Below are 19,792 nucleotides of genomic sequence, written 5' to 3'. Positions count from 1 at the left end.
TGGATCATCTTCACTATCATTATTCTGAATTCTTTTTCTGGAAGGTTGCCTATCTCCACTTCATTTAGTTGTTTTTCTGGGGTTTTATCTGGTTCCTTCATCTGGTACAAAGTCCTCTGCCTTTTCATTTTGTCTGTCTTTCTGTGAATGTGGTCTTCCTCCACAGGTTGCAGAATTGTAGGTCTTGCTTCTGCTGTCTGCCCTCTGGTGGATGAGGCTATCTAAGAGCGACAAAGACTTTTTGTCTCAATTCTTTGCGTTCATCTTTCATGGCCCAGATCAAATGTTATCTCCTTGGTGTGGCCTTCCTCTGATTCCCACTGTCAGAACTGTCACTTTATAAACTGCTTGCCAAATGTTGATCTCAGACCAGTTCCTTTCCTTTGGCCACCCCAGTTTCCTCATTTGTGAAATGAATGACACTGTTTACAAACTAACCTTCTAGGACTTTGGGAAGATCCATTATAAGCTAATGGATGTAAAGGCTTAGGTCCCCTCCCATTGCCCTCCTTGCCAGCCAGAGGAGGTGGGGAGATACCTAAGGGAGCTGACTGCCAGGCTGTCTACAAAGCTGATAAAACCAAGCCCTTTCCTGGAATGGCCGTTCCCTCCTCTCCACCCATGGAATTCCTATTCAGCCTTCAAGGTGAAGCATTCCTGCTGCCCTCAGGGAAAAGAAATATTCCTCTCCCTTGTGCTTCTGTAATCCTTTGTCCCTATTAAATCTCTTATTTCCTTTTAACTTTTATCGTATTCAACTTACATTATTATTGCTTGAGGTCAAGAACTGTACTTTGTTCTTTGGGGGTAACTTCACAGTGTGTAACATGATGCTCAGCACCTAGTAACTGCTCCAGAATTGCTCATTCACTCAAATTCAGTCTTGCGTGTTTCCTGGATTCTGGAGTGGATCCTGGAGGCAAACTCTACCATCACCAGCCTGATACTAGTTAATCTGAAGACAACAGCTGAATTCACAATCTAGTCCACAGTGCCTGTGGAGAAGGGCTCCCACACAGCCTGCGAGTGGAGAGGGGAGTGGGATGGCCGTGTATTTCCATGCGATCTCAGCTGCAAGCCAGTGGCAGCAGTGAGCCATGCCTTAAGGATTAAAGGACCTCTTCAGGAAACAATGAGTCTGGAAGAGCCAAATCACATCTGTAGTTACACGTTTGTTCATTACGTGTTCAACGACTCAATTTTCTTTGCAAAAATTAAAAAATGCAGACATATAGTAGAACTCTACATTTATCAGTCCTTCCTTCCTCCCAGTAGTTACTGAAGGAAACAGACCCTAACATTTATGCCAGGTACCTGACCACACTTATCACATTGTACCCTCACAATGATTATTTGAGGTAGGTAGCACTATTACCTCCATTTGATAAACGTGGACATTAAGGCTGAGAGAGGTTAAGAAACTTGCCCAAGGTCAAGGAGACTAAACCATGGGGCTGACTGTGAACACCTAGCTCTTTCTTCTCACTCAGTAAACAATGCTACCTTCCCATCTGAAGGTTGACTACTCGAGAAATGGATCTGATGCATTTCCTGCCCCCTCCAGAAATTTGTGTTCCAGTAGAGGAGGCTGATACACAAATAATTAAAAACATAAAGCACCAACAGTAAAACTATGGAATAGAAATATGTGTAATGGATCGTGTGGGAGGCTGCGAGCGGAGTGATCAGTTCAGGCCGGCGTGGATCAGGGAGGGCTCCACAGAGACGCTTGGAAGGGGGGGTGTGCAGGATAACTTGAATTTTGACGGGTAGAGAATGAGGAAAGGAGAGAATGCAGGAGTCTGAGGCAGAGGGGACTACATGTGCAAAGGCATGCAGAGAATGCCAGGCATACTTGGGCAAGGAGACTAGATCAGGGGAGCCAGAACATGGGATTTTTGAGGACAATCTGGGCTGTGCCAGGCTTAGTTTTGTCAAAGTGTTCGACTTGTTTCTTTAAGCCCCAGGTGGCTGCTGACAGCCTCAGAGGAGGGAAATGACATGAGCTGAGCTGCACTGTGCAAGAGGAAGGACCTGCAAGGACCATCTCTGAGTAGGAACTGGGAGGTAAATAGGGTCCTGCATCCTTCAGATATGTACCATCAGCTTCCAAGGTCTCTGCCAGTGTTGGTTTTAGGGATGAGAATAAGAGAACAGGAGTCTCTTTCCTGTTGAAAGAGGCAGGTCAAAGACCAGAACTGCTATGGGGCCTTGGTGCACTGCCTCGCTCCCCACACACCACCCCTACCCCATGCCCCAGAATGGCAGAAGCGTGGCTGCTCTGAGTGATGAGGACGAGTCTGCTGCAACAGCCGGACACCCTCCCCCAGACGAGGTGCGACACGCTGCCCTCTGCCAAGGGTAACACTGGGGACTCCCTGGGCTCAGCCTGCAATGCTCATCCCAAATGCTACCTTCAGAACCGGAAGACTGTTTTTCCAAATTAACAAAAGATGTTCTGGATCCATGATTACACGTTCCCCACATAGCACATGATTTATAAACACAGATTTATAAATTCCATGTAAATGTAAATTACACATCTGGACACAGTATGTTGTAAATTTACGTATTTTAACACAGACCGAAACAACGTTCCATGACATATAATAAACCCAGGAGCTCTTTAATCATCAGTGCTAGAACTATGTGTTGACAATTACCTTGCACTGAAGACTTGAAAATCCTCCCATTTTTTCCTTTTTAATTTTAAAAAAATGTATATGCTGAACTCACTGTGAAAAAAAAAACCAGGTGATCCCTTTAGAAAACTGCCCCCAAACTCTTTGGCTCTGAAAGAAAATGCAGTGCCAAATTTTTGCCTAATAAAATGATGATTTGAGTGGAATCTGAGTCAAACCCAGATGAAGGAATACTGGTTCTCTGAATCAGCAAAAGAATTCAGTCTCTGGCACTCAACACTCCATTATTCATGGGCCTGAATTGGCAGGAGAGCTGTTGGCACATTGGAGATGACCAGGAAAGCAGGGTTTGGAGGGGGAGAGGGAGGGAGGAAGTTGGAGGTAAATAAGGAGAGAAAAACAATCTGAAATACCTCTCAGGCCAACTCTGAACAACATGTCGGGCATTTATTATTCCGAGGTGAAGAAGTTCCACTATCCCCTTGCTAGATACTCTCTCAGCTCATTTCTCTGCACATGGGGTCATTTCACTGAGCAACTGCTTAAAAACAAATGTCTCGTTGGGCTGCTGCCCCAATCAGAAAGCGCCTCCGGAGTCCCAACAAGCAGGGCCAGCAGGAAGATTGATTCCCCTCCATGAGACAGCCCCTCCCTGAGCCCCTGTCCCAGGACTGCTCACCGGGGCCTGCGGAAGGTCAGGCCATAGTGCTGACAGGCCAGCCCCACGGTGGGCGTGTACACGATAGGCATGAACTTCTCCACGTCCGACGTCAGCACTCGGTAGAAGAGCTTCTCGTTCCGGTCTTGGAGCGTCATGAGGATGATGTACCTCGGGAGGCGAGACAAGAACCAAGCTATCACATGAGCACCATCTGCGGCAGCACGGAAGGCCCCTGATGCAAAGACCCAGGGCTCCCATTCAGCTATTTTCAATGGCACCTTCATGGGCAAGTCACCATCTCCTCTAAGCATGTGTTTCACCATCTATGAAATGTGGAGTATAGTACCTGCCTTATGGTGCTTATTACTACACGTGGTGTAGGTGCTATTCTAAATATTTTTCATTAACTCATTTAACATGGGGAACATGCCTCCCAGTGACTTGGAAGGTGGGTACTATAATTCTGACTATTTTAGAGACAAGGAGATCAAGGCATAGAGAAATGAAATAATTCACCCAAGGGATCTGAACTTAAGCAATCTGATTCCAGAATCTGCGCTCTCAACTATGATGCAGGACGGTTAGTTGTACTATTATTATGTGGACATTAATGAATGACAACAGAATAATGGTATTCTGGGGATGGGGGAGGGTCAAGGAAAATACTGGGCGGACCAGTGATATATGAACCGGCCTTTTCTACCGCACAGGGCTGGTTCCTGTCACAAGCAGTGTTCACCAGTGGTTGAGTACCAAGTGATCTCAGGAAGCATGTTCCCCCCAAATCTCTCTCTTACTTAGTTCCTGAAGCCTGAAATCACTAAGCCAGGAAAAAAGCCTTTCATTCACACTCCTAAAAATGCAAAAAAGGTCTGGGAGAAAAAACCAAGGGATTGAAACTCCCAATGAGGTGTAAGTGACTGCTGATATTGCAACCTTTTGGGACAACAGTTTGGGAGAGATAATGAAGGCACGTGAGGCCCTGGCATGGAGTGGGGTGACAGAGACGCTCTGACAGGGGAATGACCCCTGGGTGTGGTGTCAGGGTCCTGGGTGTGAATCGCAGCTCTGCTCTTCACTAGCTGTGTGACTGTGAGGAAGTCTTGTGACTTCTTGGGGCGTCAGCCTCTTCTTCTTCACCGAAGACACTGATTCAGAGCTAAAAAACGTGTTTTAGGAGGCACTTTTCGGAAGGGAGGATTTATGCTTAGAATAGCCAGGATCTCAGCTCAGTACCAGTGTAAGGATTCCCTAACTCAGTAGCCATTTGTACACATCACTTCTCAATTCTGCATTCAGGGATGTCAAGTTGTTGAGTTGAAATTGGCCATGGTGGGAGTATTTACACCATGGAAACTGGCAAATGCTCTAAATCCCTACCCAACGGCCCCAAAGCCAGTTCTTAAACATTTACCGGCACTCCACTGTCCTCACCCGTAAGAAGCTGGGGAGCGTCCTTAGCATTTCCCCCTAAGCACCTGCTGAAATGAGGGAACTCCAGGAATGAGTGGGTCAGAGTAGTCAACAGGGCAGGTGTCAGGAGCAAACCCCCTAGCGCCCCCAGCATCAGGCCTCTGCCCCCTGAGCCTGGCACATCTTCCCAGGCATATGCGTGAGGCCCATCTAGTTGGAAAGAACTGGAAAGGGAACGATTTTGGATTTTGAGTTTTAGGGCTTAATATCTTTAGGAAAGAAGATTTCACCTTGGACTTTAATTCTTCTTTGCAAACCTAACAAATGAGAGAAGTTCGGATTGTTCAAAGTTAGGGCACGTCTAATATTGTTAGCTGGAATCAATGTGTACTTTCTGGTTTGCTCTTCAGGGTGATGAGGCTAGACCCAATCTGAGTGGAATAAACAAGAGGGAAAGAATGTTTGTCTTGGGCTGCAGTATGGCCTTGGAGTTAATGTGAGTAACGACCATAGAGGTTAGTGCTGCGGGCGAGGGGGAGGGGGGAGGGGGCAGAGGCTTCCTTACCCACTACCGCTCAGAAGTGATGGATGGTATTGTGGGGACACGGGAAGATCCTGACAAGCTGCTGCACTCAGCCCCTAGGGGGATAGCCACACCCTCAAGGACCCAAAGTCTTGGCCATTAAGCTCTATGGATATGTAAGAGGAACACTTATCTTCTCCCTATATTTCTGCTGGAGCCCATGGCAAGATGACACATTTATTTAACAAGCTCTCACATAGTGCCAACTATGGGCCAGGCACTGTTCTAAGCACGTCACAAATACTAATGTATTTAATCCTCATCACAACCCTATGAGTTAGACACCACTGATATACTCAGTGTACAGATGGGGAATGACCCAGAGAGGCTAAAGAACTTTTGCTGTTAAGTGGTAAAATGAGGATTTGAACTCAGTCTAGTACTAGAGTCTAGTCTTGTAGCCACTAAGCTTCAACGCCTCTTAGCTATGGTGTAGCATAGAGGTTGAAAGCACAGACTCTGGAGCTAATTACCTGTGTTCAAATCCTGGCTGTGCCAATTCATCGCCATGTGACCTGTGAGGTCACTGCCTTCTTTAGTAAGACTGATAAAGCTGACCCTGTGATCCCCCATTGGGTCTTCATATCTACATCCCCACTGGGGAGGAACCAGAGGGGCGGCAGGGTTGTTAACTACTCCCCCTAAACCTCCAACATAAGACATCCCAGGTCCTTCTCAAGGTGCCCCTGTCCATTTCCCCTCTTCTCCACCACTTTCCCCTTATTCCAGGAACCTGGGCCACGTACCACTTCCTTAACATACCTGTCCCTACATTTTTGCCCCACTTCATCCCGCTGAGTAAAATGCCTTCCGTGAACCCCACTGCTGAATGCTGAAGTCCTACTGGTGCTTCCTGGGCTGACTCTGATTCCATCACTTCCCGGGGGCCCAACCAGATTCCACTGGTTGGAATTCAGGCTCCCTTCCCAGTCCTCCCAGGACACACTGACTGTGCCTTGATCATAACAAGCCCTGGTCCTCAAGGAGACCATCACCCTATGGAAGGCAGGGATGGATCTGGGATCTCTCAGGGCTCTCAGCCTTTCCTGGCTAGAGATTATCCAGAGAACCCTCTGTGGACTACAGGAAACAGACAGCTAAGCCCGGGGCTCTGGGGAGAGAGAAGAGACTTTAGGTACTAACTTGTCCAGGTCACTCTGCTGTCGCTCGTAGTATCTCATAATCCGGAGGAGTTGGACGTCCTGGCTCAGGAAGCAGGGGGGTATTAGGCCATGGATCCCAAGCTGCAGCCTTTCCTCAAGGGTAAAGGCCATGCCCTGGGGAGAACAAGAAAGAAACACACACACATAAATGGATATGAAGGAAACCAAGGAACAGAAGAGTTCCATCCACAGACAGGCCAAAGTCACTGTGACTCAACAGCAAGGACCCTGGACTCAAATCCCACTTTTGCCATTTAAGTAGCTGGGCAACGTGTGCCAGTTATCTTGACTCTTCTGGGCTCCAGCTTCCTCTTAGAAAAACATGGAAAATATCTATATCATCAGGGGTTCTTTTGGTTTATTTTTGTTTATTTTTTAAAGAACGTATTTTATCTTTAGAACAGTTTTAGATTTACAGAAAAACTGAGAAGCTAGTACAGAGAGTTCCCACATATCTCCTCACCCAGTTTCCCCTATTATTAATATCGTCCATCAGTAAGGTACATTCGTTAGAGTTAATGAATCAACAGTGATACATTATTATTAAGTAAAGTCCACGGTTTATTCAGATTTCCTTAGTTTCCACCTAATGCCCTTTTTTTGTTATTCCAGGATCCCACATTACATGGAGTCATCATGTCTCCTAAGGCTCCTCTTGGCTCTGACTTTCCTTGGTTTTGATGACCTGGGAGCATTTTGAAGAGGACTGGTCAGGTATTTTGTACACTATGCCTCTACTGGAATTTGTCTGATGTTTCTCTCATGACTGTAGTGGGGTAATGGGTTTTGAGGAGGAAGACCACAGAGGTGAAGTGCCATTTTCACCACATTAGATCAAGGCACATACTAGCAACATGATTCACCATGTTGATGGTGACCATGATCACTTGGCTGAAGTAGTGCTTGTCAGGTCTCTCCACTGTAAAGTCACTTGGAATTCTGCATGGGATATTTGTCTCATTTGTTTGTTCAATCATTAACTTATATTAGAATGAACTCACGGGTACTTGTTTTATACTCTGGGTTATAATCCAATACTGTCTTATGCATTTTTTTTGCTCAAATTGTTCTAGCTTTGGCCATTGGAAACTCTTTCAGTTGGCTCTGTGTCCCTTTAACTCCTATAATTTTGCTTGTTCCTTCCCTTCCCTTCCCTTCCCTTTCCTCCCTTTCTCTTTTTCATTAGTACTTCTTATTTTCTGGCACTACAAGATGCTCCAGGCTCATCTTGCACATTGCCTGCCCAAGTCCTAGAATCAGCCATTCTTTTTCAGAGGCTGGATCCCTTTTTGGAGCATGGTATTAGAAACCACAATCTGGGTTCTACTTATTCCTTGTGCTCCTTGCTACTGGAGTTTCTTTGTTTTCAGTCCCTCTCAGTTGACAGAGTAAGGAAATGAATCTATACTAAGCTAAATATCAGTTCATACTAATGTCTCTAACTCTAACCCATTACCACATGGATCATTCTAGCCTCATCACCTTGCTGGTCTGTGAATTCTGATTCCAACAGTGAGAGACTTAGTTCCCATCATCTGCCATCTATATGCTTAATTACTCAGTACTGTAATATATATGTAGTGGTATGTTATTATTGTTTTAATTTGCAACTCCCTATTGACATATAGTAGTATGAACACTGTTAACCTGTACTACAGTGGGAAACAACTTTACGAGCTAGAGTATAGTGCTTATGTGTCATTGTTTTTGCCTTTACTCTTATAAACTCCACTCATTTCCGAAGTCACTTAGATCAGCACTTTTCCTTGAACCCCCTTCACTGAGGTATCACATATTTGTAATACGGCTAGATTCTCTTATCACAGTCTGCATTCCTTCCTGGGATCTTCCAACCTATTAAATATTTTTAAAAAAAATCTAAATACATTAAGGTCCATTGTTTGTACTGTAAAGTTCCATGAGTTTTGACAAAGGCATAATATCATGTAACCATCATGATAGTATTGTACTATAGTACAATGCTATACAGTTTCAGTGCTCTAAAATCCCATGTGTTTTACCTATTCACCCCTCCTTCCACTGAATTTTGCCAAGTACTGATTTTTTTCTTTTTTTTTTTACTGTCTCTACAGTTTTGCCTTTTCCAGAACATCATACAATTGGAATCATACATTATGCAGCCTTTTCAGACTGGCTTCCTTTCACTTGGCAATAAGCACATAAGGTTCATCCATGTATTTTTGCGGCTTGATCACTCATTTTTTTTCTGTCATTGAATGGCATTCCATTGTTTGGTTGTACCACAGCTTGTTTCTCCATTTACCTAAAGGACACCTTGGTTGCTTTCAGTTTTTGGTGAATATAAATAAAGTTACTATAAACATTCATGTGCAGGTTTTCGTGTGAACATAAATTTTCAAAACAGTTGAGTAAATACACAGAAGTGCAATTGCTGGATCATACGGTAAGATTACATTTAGCTCTTTAAGAAACTGCCAAACTGTTTTCCAAAGTGGCTGTATCACTTTGCATTCCCACCAGCAGTGAATGAGTTTCTGTTGTTCCACATTCTCTCTAGCAATTGGTATTATCAGTTTAAAAATTTTCAATCATTGTAACAGATATGTAGTGGCATGTTATTATTGTTTTAATTTGAAACTCCCTATTGACATATTATGTTGAGCATTTTTTATATGCTTATTTTTCACCTGTATATCTTCTTGGTAAGGTACTGTTCAGATCTTTCACCTATTTTTTAATTGTTTTTTTCTTACTGTTGAGTTTTAATAGTCCTTTGATCTACAGTTTTAATGAAATCCCTATCAAAATTTGGATGGCCTCTTTTGCAGAAATAGGAAAGCCAATCCTCAAATTCATACAGAATAGCAAGGGGCTTTAAACAACCTAAACCAGTTTTTAAAAAAAAAGATTTCAAAACTTAACATTAAACTGTGGCAATCAAAATAGTGTGGTGCTTTAAAAAAAGGAAAAAAAAAATAGTGTGGTACTGGCATAAGTACATATAGATCAACAGAATAGAATCAGAAATAAGAGTCCAGAAATAAACCCATACATCTGTGGCAAGTTGATTCTTGACAAGGATGCCAATTCCATTCAGTGGGGAAAGGATAGTTTCTTCAAGAGATGCAGCTGGGCCAACTGGATTTCCACATGCAAAACAATGAAGCTGTACTCCTAATTAACTCAAAACAGATCAATAGCCTAAATGTAAGAGCTAAAATCATAAAACTCTTAGAAGAAAACATAGGGGTAAGTCTTCGTGACCCTGGGTTTGACTATGGATTCTTAGATATGACACCAACAGCACCAGCAGCAAAGAAAAAATTAGATAAATCGACTTCATCTAAAAACTTCTGTGCATAAAGTGATACTATCAAGAAAGTGAAAAGACAATGTACAGGGGCTTCCCTGGGGGCTCAGTGGTTAAGAATCTTCCTGCCAATGCAGGGGACGCGGGTTCGAGCCCCGGTTCGGGAAAATCCCACATGCCACAGAGCAACTTAGCCCGTGCACCACAACTACTGAGCCTGCTCTCTAGAGCCCACGAGTCACAATTACTGAGCCCACGAGTCACAACTACTGAAGCCCGTGCACCTAGAGCCCGTGGTCCGCAACAAGAGAAGCCACCGCAATGAGATGGCTTCGTTCTCTGCAATGAAGAGTAGCCCCCGCTAGCCGCAACTAGAGAAAGCCCACACGCAGCAACGAAGACCCAATGCAGCCAAAAATTTAATAATTTAATAAATAAATTAATTAAATTTATATATTAAAAAAGACAACATACAAAATGAGAGAAAATATTTGGCAATCGTAGGTCTGATAACAGTTTAATATCCAGTCTCTAAGTAACTGCTACAACACAACAAAAACAACCCAAGTAAAAAATGAGCAAACAACTTGAACAGACATTTCTCCAAAGAAGATATACAAATGGCCAATAGCATATGAAAAAATATTCAGCATCATTAGTCATTAGGGAAAATCAAATCAAAACTACAGTGAGATACCATTTCACACCCACTAGGATGGCTGTTAACTATAAACCAAAAAAACAAAAAAATGAAAGAAAACAAAACAAAAAAACCAAAAAACCCCCAGTAAATAACAAGTGCTGGTGAGGATATGGAGAAACTGAAACCTTTGTACATTGCTGGTAGGAATGTAAAGTGTGGCAGCCCCTATGGAAAATGGTATAGCATTTCCTCAAAAAGCTAAACACAGAATTACCATATGACCCCAGCAATTCTACTCCTAGTATATGCCCAAAGGAACTGAAAGCAAGGACTTGAACAGTTACTTGTACCCCAATGTTCATTGCAGTATTATTCACAATAGCCCAAAGGTGGAATCAACCCAGGTGACCACCATGTGAAAAGATAAACAAAATGTATATACGTACAATAAAATTTATTCAAACATAAAAGAGAATGAATTCTGATACATGCTACTTCATGGATGAACGTTGAAAACATTATGATACAGAAGGACAGATACAAAAGGAAAAATATTGTATGATTCCACTTACATGAAATATCTAGAATAGGCAATTCATAGAGGCAGAAAGTAGATTAGGATTACTAAAGGCTGGGTGGTGGGGAAGTGGTGGGTGAGTTATTACTTAATGGTTACAGAGTTTCTATTTAGGGAAATGAAAAGGTTTCAGAAATGGACAGTAGTGATGGTTGCACAACGTTATGAATGTACTTAATGACACTTAATTGTACAAATGGTTTAACCAAATTTTGCTGTAAATATACATATATACTTTACCACAACTTAAAGAGTTAATAATGGATTATCTCCAAAACCACTGAATTGTATACTTTAAATGAGTGAATTGTGTGGTATGTGAATTATAACTCTATAAAGCTGTTTTAAAAGAATTCTTTGCATATTTTGGATACAAGTCCTGTATCAGACATGTGTTTTGTAAATATTTCTTCCAGTACGTGGCTTGTCTTGTCATTCTCTGACTGGTGTCTTTCACTGAACAGCATTTTCTGGTTTGGGCACTGGCAGGGAGAGATGGGGGACAAGTAGGATGTCATGGACTCTGCTCCCTGGCCCAGTTAAGCCCTCTGGAGACAGTGTCTGCTGGCAGAAGTTGCAGGACCTGTTCTCATAAGGGATACTGAGGGACATGGGGACCCCAGCTGCCCTGCCTTTATCCTGAAATGATAATGTGCAACACACTGTGAAAAAGAGACACCTTTTCCGTGTAGAACTCTGGGTGGCTCTGCTGAATGAGGGCTGCCCTAGCACTGACTAGAAGCTCCTGGTCGAGGCTTCCTCAGCTTTCCCAACCTGCTCACTGTGGCAATGGCCACAGTGGCAAGCCCCAGAGTGGCTCCATGGGTGGCACACATCAACAAGGAAGGGACCAGAATCCCCATGGGGGGATTGTGTAGGGGGCTGAGAACAGTTTTTAATTAAATAATTCATTAATTAATACTGTTATTATGACCCCCATTGTAGTCAAGGCTGATGATACCTGGGGCAACCCTGTTTAAGCTCCCTAGTCATAATGAGCCCCAAGTAACGCAAGGTTCCTCCTAGAAGTGAAGGCTGTGTGGGTGGTAAGTGAGAACTAAATGACGCTGATGGCTGTCTAGCTTCCCCAGACTCCTATGGGGAGGGGAAGCTTGAAAACGTAGGGAGCGTCAGCTCCACTCATTCCTCCACCAGCTGAAAAATACCTCATCTACAATTATTACAAGTGCTTTTACAGGGAGTTTAATAAGGACAGGGCGATTCAAGCCCATATATTGATCATCCTCACCTAGCTGTTGCTATCATCAGCTCTAAGAAAAGGACTAATAAATACCCAATCTCACTCCATCCCTAACAATCACCTTGTGAGGAAGTTTTGCAGCCTCTACTGTACAGATAAGACAGCTGACCATGAGAGGTTATATGATGCTCCTGAAGTTGCATAGTTATTACCCCATATTTTATTGCTTGCTAAACCAGGATGCATCTTATAATCAGTAAGTCTGTTCGGTGTGATAAGCTTTTTCCTGATGATTTCTTTGACTAGAGGTAAGTGACAGTCAACATTTGATCATAGGCTCTATTTTTGCCACTTATAAGAGTGTACACCCTGCCAGGACCTTGGTGAGATGGACCTCAGAAGATGTGAGTTGGGATGGTGAGGGGTGAAAGAGGAGTGGAAAAAAAGAGAAATAGAGTGAAAAAAGCGAATATTGGCTATTCCCTACTTCCTCTTCGTTTTTGTTTTTTAACCTCGGAATATCCAAAACTATGAATTCTGGCTCCTATTATGCTTTTATAAAGTAATAATGATGACTCAGCTTATGAAAATCCTGAGGAATTGTTCCTCCTCTCAGAAGAACTGCTGGAACTGTTAAGAAAGACCTATCAGGATACGCTCGACTCTGTTTGAAAGTATGACTCATGGAGCCTCTGCAAAGTACACTCCGCACATAAAATTCCCAACGTTTTCTTCATCAAAGCCCAAAGTCACCAGTTCATAAACTCCTTGTGCTGGCTACCAGCTTTGCAAGCATGGTATGACACCTAGGTCCTTGATCCTTTTGCAGGAAATAGCTTGCCCTGGAGACTGGGCACTCTCACTAAACACCATCAAGCAGGTGAGTCTTCACTGGCTTAGTAAAGACTGGGTTTGTCTCTCCTTGGCTGTAGGATCCCAGGCAGGCCCGGGCATTTAATTATGACATCATCTTTGTTAATGACCATTGTGGTTTTTAATAAGAGTCTGCTTCTTTCTACAAGGTTAAGTGTTTCTCTTGTCTGACTGCCACCAACTTCTTTTGTATTTCAGGAAAAAGTATGACTGTTTAGCAACTGGTAATTTCAGGGATTTAAAAAAAAATACTTCTAGAAGCTTCTTTTCATCCTGAAGCTAATGTTAAGGCAACTTCAGATTTACAAGTTTGCAAAGCAGAAACGCAGGCACTTTAGCTTTACCATGTCTTCCAAAATAGGATAGGCACAAGACGATTCACTAGGGTGTAAGGGAAAAGTATTAGACCTTACATTTCTCTACGAAAGAAATAAACTTTACTAATTACTCAGGCTCTTGGTCTGTATGTCAAAAAGTCACAATTCCCATAAGGTATATCAGAAGTCCTAAGGTAAGAGTAGGGTTGTACAACTTGGAGGAGTTGACAGTGGGGGTCCTTATTCATTCTTACTACATTGAGAATCTACAGTTTCTGTATGCCTAGTTAAATAGTTTGGGGTCATATTATCTAGTTTTAACAAAGTCCTCAAAATAGGACAAATGGCTTTTAAAAAATGGCTGACTTTCTTAGCAGAAAGCAACCTTGTGGTGTTCAGCCAGGACACACCAGTAGGGACCTACTAGTTATGACTCTTTTGAAATATTTGAATCTCTACAGAGCCACTGCTCTGACTACTCCCCCCAGTCAGGTGCCCCTACCAAGCTGCTCTGGCTTCTCCCAGGGAACCTTTGGAACCTCCCCAAGATCCAACAACCAATGGGTTAATGTTTGGCAAAGCAGCTGGCTTCAAGATCCTGCTTCAGCACTAAAGGCCTGGGACTGTTTTGATTGGTCAGTGCCTACACTGTACCAGTGTTAATCTTTTAACCATCAACCTATTTTATCATCTTCGCTGAATGAGCATCTCTGGCTCAGCCAGTAAATTCCACCCGTGGGCTCAACCCAGGACAAAACTTACTGGCATCAGAGAGAAGATATTTGAATAGATCCCACCATCAAATGGCAGGGGTCAAAGGCAGTGAGCCCATCAGCCTCCTGCTGTCCAGAGACCCAGGCTTCCCGATGTTCCTCAAAAACTGACCTTTCCCAACCTGAGGTCTCCCAAGCCCCTCTTGGTGATCTGCCTATTGCCTCTGGATCCAGAGCCTTGCTGTACGCTTGACAATCTCTTCTCATTCATTCTTCAAACATTTATGAGTGCCTACTTTGTGCTAGGTGTACCCTGTTAGGCACTAGGGAGTCCTGAAAGGAACAGGAGCCGGTGACTATACTCCTGAGTCTACTGGCAAAGACACGTGGATTAACGTGTACTGGTGATCCTGGGCCTCCGCCTCGGGCAGGCCACTTTTCCAGCCTATGAAATGGAATGCTGCCTGTTTCATGTCTGTGGGATTAAATGAAATAACGTGAGTGAAATGCTCAGCACGGCTACTGGCACACAGGAAGTGCTCAGTGAACGCCAACTGTTCTCCTTATTACCGCGACTATTTGTTCATGGGGCAGGGTGACACAAGAGAGCTCATTAGCAATGCATGAGATAAGCCCTGAAGGGTGGTCAGGGGCTCATCCTGAAGAAGGGGGCTGGAGGAACAGAGGCTGAAGTGACGTCACCACATCCAGCGTAACCGCTTGTCCGATGGCCCAGGCAAGGCTCCATGCACTCCCCCCGTCCTCCACCCCACCCAACAGGCACACTCACTCTGGCTGCCATGCTCTGACTCATGTCAGGACCCCTGTCCACCTTGCTCTGACCACTTCCCCCCTCCATCCATCTTCCAATGCCCAGTAGAGGCTGCCCCTCCAGGAGGCCTTCCCTGATGCCCCATCTCATGGGGCTCTCCATCTTCTCTCAGAGTCAGTGTCATACAGTTTAGCACATGAAGGGCATTTCCTGTTTGATTTCTTGACCGTTAATGACCAGATAATAAACTTGAGGTAATGGGAAGCAGACACTCTGAAGCAGCTAACACAGGCTGTAGCACAAAAATATCATCACCGATAACAAGAGCAACCGTTAGCTTTCACCGAACATCCACTGGGTTGGGTCAGACATTGAGACAGGCACTTCATACTGGTCATCTCATTTAACCCTCATGGCAACCCTGAGTTAACAATCCAAGGATTATTATCCCCATTTTATGGACTAGGAAACTGAGGCCAGAGGGGTAACTTGCCCAAGGTCACACAGTAGGTCGATGGAAAAACCAGGAGTAGAACCCAGATCCATACACTTCCAAAGTTCACACTCGTTCCTCTGTGCTAATCAGCTGCTCCTGAGAGTGGACAGATTAAACAGGTTGTCGACTGAGCTGGCTTTGATTTGACTGGAGATAGAATAATTCTGCTTCTGCAAATGGAGCCAGTGACCTTAATGGTTCAGCCACTGCTAAGTGCTCCTCTGTATGAGCACCAGGCTGGTCAGCCTATCTGCAAACAGGAGTGTTTGTACATCTGCGATTATGTACTTGGCCCATGACATACACGTAGCCATGTTTCCTCAGAGCAGCGTCGTTACTGGAAGGAAGGATTAGCAGGCACACGTGCACCAGTAAAGGTTTCTGTTCCAGCACCGTTACGTCATGCTCTGAGCTGACTGCTTATGCTACAGCTGGCCAGCTTCTTCCATCAGTAAACGGCAACAGCAGAGAGGAGTCGCTGCCGGGACAGAGCTGGGGGCAGGCAGCTCCAAAACTGTACAATGGAAGCTGACCAGCTGTTAGGGGACCGGAAGGCATCTCCTCCTCCTTCTGCATAGTAATTCAGGACTCAGTGTTTGAGACTTTTATGAGTTAGGGTGACGTGGACTCCAGTTGGAGACAGGAAGTAGGATTACTGAGGCTCCTGTTCTCTGACTGAACCCCAGGTTTATGAGGGGCCCTGAGCACACGTCTGGGACGGATATATGGGGGTCTTAGAAACACAGGCATCGGGAAGTCTTAGCAGACAAAGCCCTGAGAATGGCCTTCCTCCCAGACGTACTTCTGTGATCAGATGCAAAATTACAGATCCAGAAACACAGTGTAAATTCCCGAAAGGAGAGTGGACGATACGCTATTCCTTACTGCTCAGAACCAACCCGAAACAAGTTTTGGGCTCAAAGACTGGGCTTTGGTGCTGCAAATGTATGGAGGCTGCCTGTAACCGTTCCACCTATGATGTGCGCAGTTCTTGCTCTACTGGGATTACACTTCCGTTTTCCTTCCATGGGATAACGAACACACAGCCCGTATGGGGGAAGGGAACCATAAGAAAAAAGCTCTACATTCAGTCCCTCTACTTTCTGGCTGTGTGATTCTGGAGAAAGTGGCTTCACCTCTCTGAGTTTGCTGCATTCACTGGGTGGTTGTGTCAGTCGAAAAAGAACACTGAGATGCTGGCATCTCTTTGTACATTCAAAGATGTGGCAAAAAGATGTTAAAAAGGCTGCGACTAAGCAATTTAGCAATTGCACTTTATGGTATTTATTTCCTTTCTTGTCTGTTTTCCCTGCAAGACAATAAGATTTTTGCGGGCAGGGACGATGTCTAATGAATTGTGTGCCCCTCTGCCGAGCACGTCTTGCATATTTTTACTGCTTTATTGTTTCTAAAATGGTCTCATGTGGTTTACGTCATTTGACCCCAAACAGGGCAGGTGTTATTATCCCCATTTATAGAAGAGGCAATTAAGGCCCAGGTGGGTCAATGTCATGCTGAGGGCGTGTGGCTAGTACAAGCCAGTCAAAAGCATGTGAGAATAATGGCTCTTTCAATTGTTTTGCCATTGGAAGACTAGTTTACACAAAGTTGTTGGATAAGGACCAACGTGGAAGAGAAGTGGAGGAGTCTTCTCCTGAAATCCTTGGTGACTCTAGGATTCTGTCCTAACTGAACAAGGGAACAGAGGTGGCTAGTTGGAAGGCTTATGAATCATTCTGTTGGCAAAATTCCCTGCGGCGGTTTGAATGCTTCATGACCCTCTCTTCCCAAGAGGCTATGATTTAAAACTTAAATAATATTGTTCTTGGCACCCTGATGGCCCTCTAACTCAGCTGAACCTCCACAGGGTAATGGCACAGGAAGGTGATGGACAGGGGAGTACCGCTTCCTTCCTCCAACAGCCAGACGGCTCCTTGATGGGCCCAGCCTGGGAGGACTGGGTCAAAAAGTGAACTATGACCAGGAGCAATAAAGCAAACAGACACTGAACAGGCATTGTGCGGGCATGCCTGGTGTGTGCCGTCAAGTGGGTAGGGGTGCCAGCACTGGACGTGAGGCCGACCAAGGACAAGTTCATCTTCCAGGGCAACTGTCCAGCAGATCATTGTTAACCTGTTCCAGCCCTGATGTTAACCAAATCCTCCTCCTCCTGGGCCTTGACCTCAACTCTGCCCCCCGATCAGGTGAACCAGGGAGGAGGGTCATTCCGCCCAGGAGACAGATGACCGATGTGCATACAGGGGATCAGGGTAACCAGTCTCCTTCTCTGTGGTGACAGCAGGAGGCGGGGCTGAAAGTTAAAAGCTGAAGTACTGGGAATGCTTTCTGAACTGTATTTCCATTTTTAAATTAGATTTATATTAAAACAAAGGGAAAGGAGAAATGTAGAACCTCAAACCATGTGAGTTTTTCTTCTTACCAGTGCTTAGTTTACATCAACATTAAATGGTTTCATGATTTCCTCCTGAGATAGGGTCTAATCCTTGCACTTAATGAATTTGAGAATCTCTTAAAAAATTTCTCAGCTCAGAAACATGATCAGCTCTGGGACCTCTGTGCTTAGGGTCCACAGGTACTTAGTTAATCAAATCGTTCCTTTCCATTGGTGATTTCCTAAAAGGCCACTGGAATTCCTACAATTGTGGCTCGGCTATTCTAGAGAGACATTGTGTCCTCTGAAGGAAGCGATGTTGACATTCACAGAGAACTGCAGGGTGACCTCTCCTCCAAATGTCTCAAAATAAACAGTTCTATGCCCAAGGCTATATTTAGTGCCATTAGCTACCAAGCTCTTGTAAAACCTCTATCCTGTGATAAGTACAGTCAATATTTAAAGTCTCCTTTAAAGGACAAACGAACAGCTTATTCTAAATTTATGCTGATTGACTAAATACACCACTGAATGACTGATTGGGTCATTGTTGAATAGTCTGGAAATTTCATTTGCTTTTACAGATGAATATTCAGTTTGTGGGTTGGTTTATATTTTATAACTTCTATTAAATTAATAAAGATTTTAGTACCATTTTTTAGTGCCTACTAAAGGACAGGCTGTGTAGAGATGGAATGAACCAATGCACTATTTGAATTTTATCCTTCTACAATAACCATATGAAGTAAAATATCTGCCCAAGGTTATATAGTTAATAAGCTGTGGAGCTGGAATACGGACTCAGGTCTGTGTGCCACTAAAGTCCATACTTGTAATCACTATTTTGCACACATTGTTTTGCATCCTTTGTTGTGATTTGAACATTTTGCAATAACGTTTGTCAGCCACATTAAAGACAGTTTGATCAGTCTACTAAATTGAGACTTTCTTGGCTGGCCTTATCCCACTAGACCCCAGCCTATTACATTTAATACCTTCTCTAGAGGGAAAGGGGAAAAGCATTCAGCAACATTTAGTGTTCTTTCCCCCAAGGTGGGAGAATGACAGGGCTGGGAATAGAAGGGAAATATTCAACCCAGGAGAAATAAATATAGCTGAGTTTATCAAACCAGCTCTGACTGTGAAATCAATTTAATAGGGAGCAACCAATATTTAAAAAATGATGTACACTTGATCAGAAAATACCAGGTTGTATCACATTTAGCATGGACAAGTACTGTTTTGCTAAACTTTTGCTTAATTTCAAGTGTATGTGTGTGCACGTGTGTGTGCGTGTATATGGTATATCTGTGTACTGGTTTGTGATGTAAAGTGTATTTTTAACTGAAGGCTGTGGTTTAAACGTTTTGAGAAACACCGTAGCACAGGATAATGATTACGAGTGATGGAGTCTGACTGCAAAAGACTGAATGCCAGCTCTGACCCTTACTAGATGCACCTGGGCATGTTACCTAACTTTTCAGGTTTCAGGTTCCTCCTCTGTAAAACCGGGCTGGTAAAAGTATGCACTTCATAATGTGTGTCACATGTAGCAGGGTATCTGATGCTTAGTAAGGACTCACTAAGTAAATGTCAGCTATCGTTATTTCAAACAAAGCAGGTTGGGTGATAATTTGTTGGCAAAAGCAATGCTTTGTATTATGTCTCCAGAATCATTTCAATTCCAGACACAGACATCCATCTGCTTCCTGGGCATCCCGACCTACATGTCTCATAGGCCTGTCAAACACCACATGTTGCAAATCAAACTCATCTTCCAGGCCAGACTCCCCTCCCACACTCTCTACTCAGCAATGGTATCATCCGGTAGCTTATGAGAAATTTGAAGCATCCTGGATTCCGCACAACTCAGCCCAAATTTGCAGTCATTACCAGATCTAGGTGATGTTCTATCTCCTGAATAGTTTGAGATTTTCCTCTTTTATCCACCTTCCTCATTCTCATCCTCCATTTTTTTTTTTTTTTTTTTTTTTTTTTTTTTTTTTTTTTTGTGGTACACAGGCCTCCCACTGTTGTGGTCTCTCCCGTCGCGG

General features: G+C 43.8%; 1 protein-coding gene across 2 annotated transcripts in view; it reads right to left on the bottom strand.

Annotated features, from left to right (window-relative positions):
* ME3 (malic enzyme 3) overlaps window positions 1–19,792 on the bottom strand; it is a 199,181-nt gene that overhangs the window by 97,032 nt on the left and 82,357 nt on the right. For both annotated transcript variants that reach the window (XM_028500996.2, XM_007124907.3), the window contains exons 3-4: window positions 6,443–6,576; window positions 3,322–3,471 (exon numbers count right to left, since the gene is read on the bottom strand). In XM_028500996.2, the coding sequence (XP_028356797.1) occupies window positions 3,322–3,471; window positions 6,443–6,576 (284 nt within the window). The remainder of the gene's footprint in view (window positions 1–3,321; window positions 3,472–6,442; window positions 6,577–19,792) is intronic.

The sequence above is a fragment of the Physeter macrocephalus genome, chromosome 16, assembly GCF_002837175.3.
Source record: "Physeter macrocephalus isolate SW-GA chromosome 16, ASM283717v5, whole genome shotgun sequence".
Classification (NCBI taxonomy): Eukaryota; Metazoa; Chordata; class Mammalia; order Artiodactyla; family Physeteridae; genus Physeter; species Physeter macrocephalus.
Note: the sequence above shows the minus strand (reverse complement) of the source record. Positions and strands in the feature narration are given on the sequence as shown.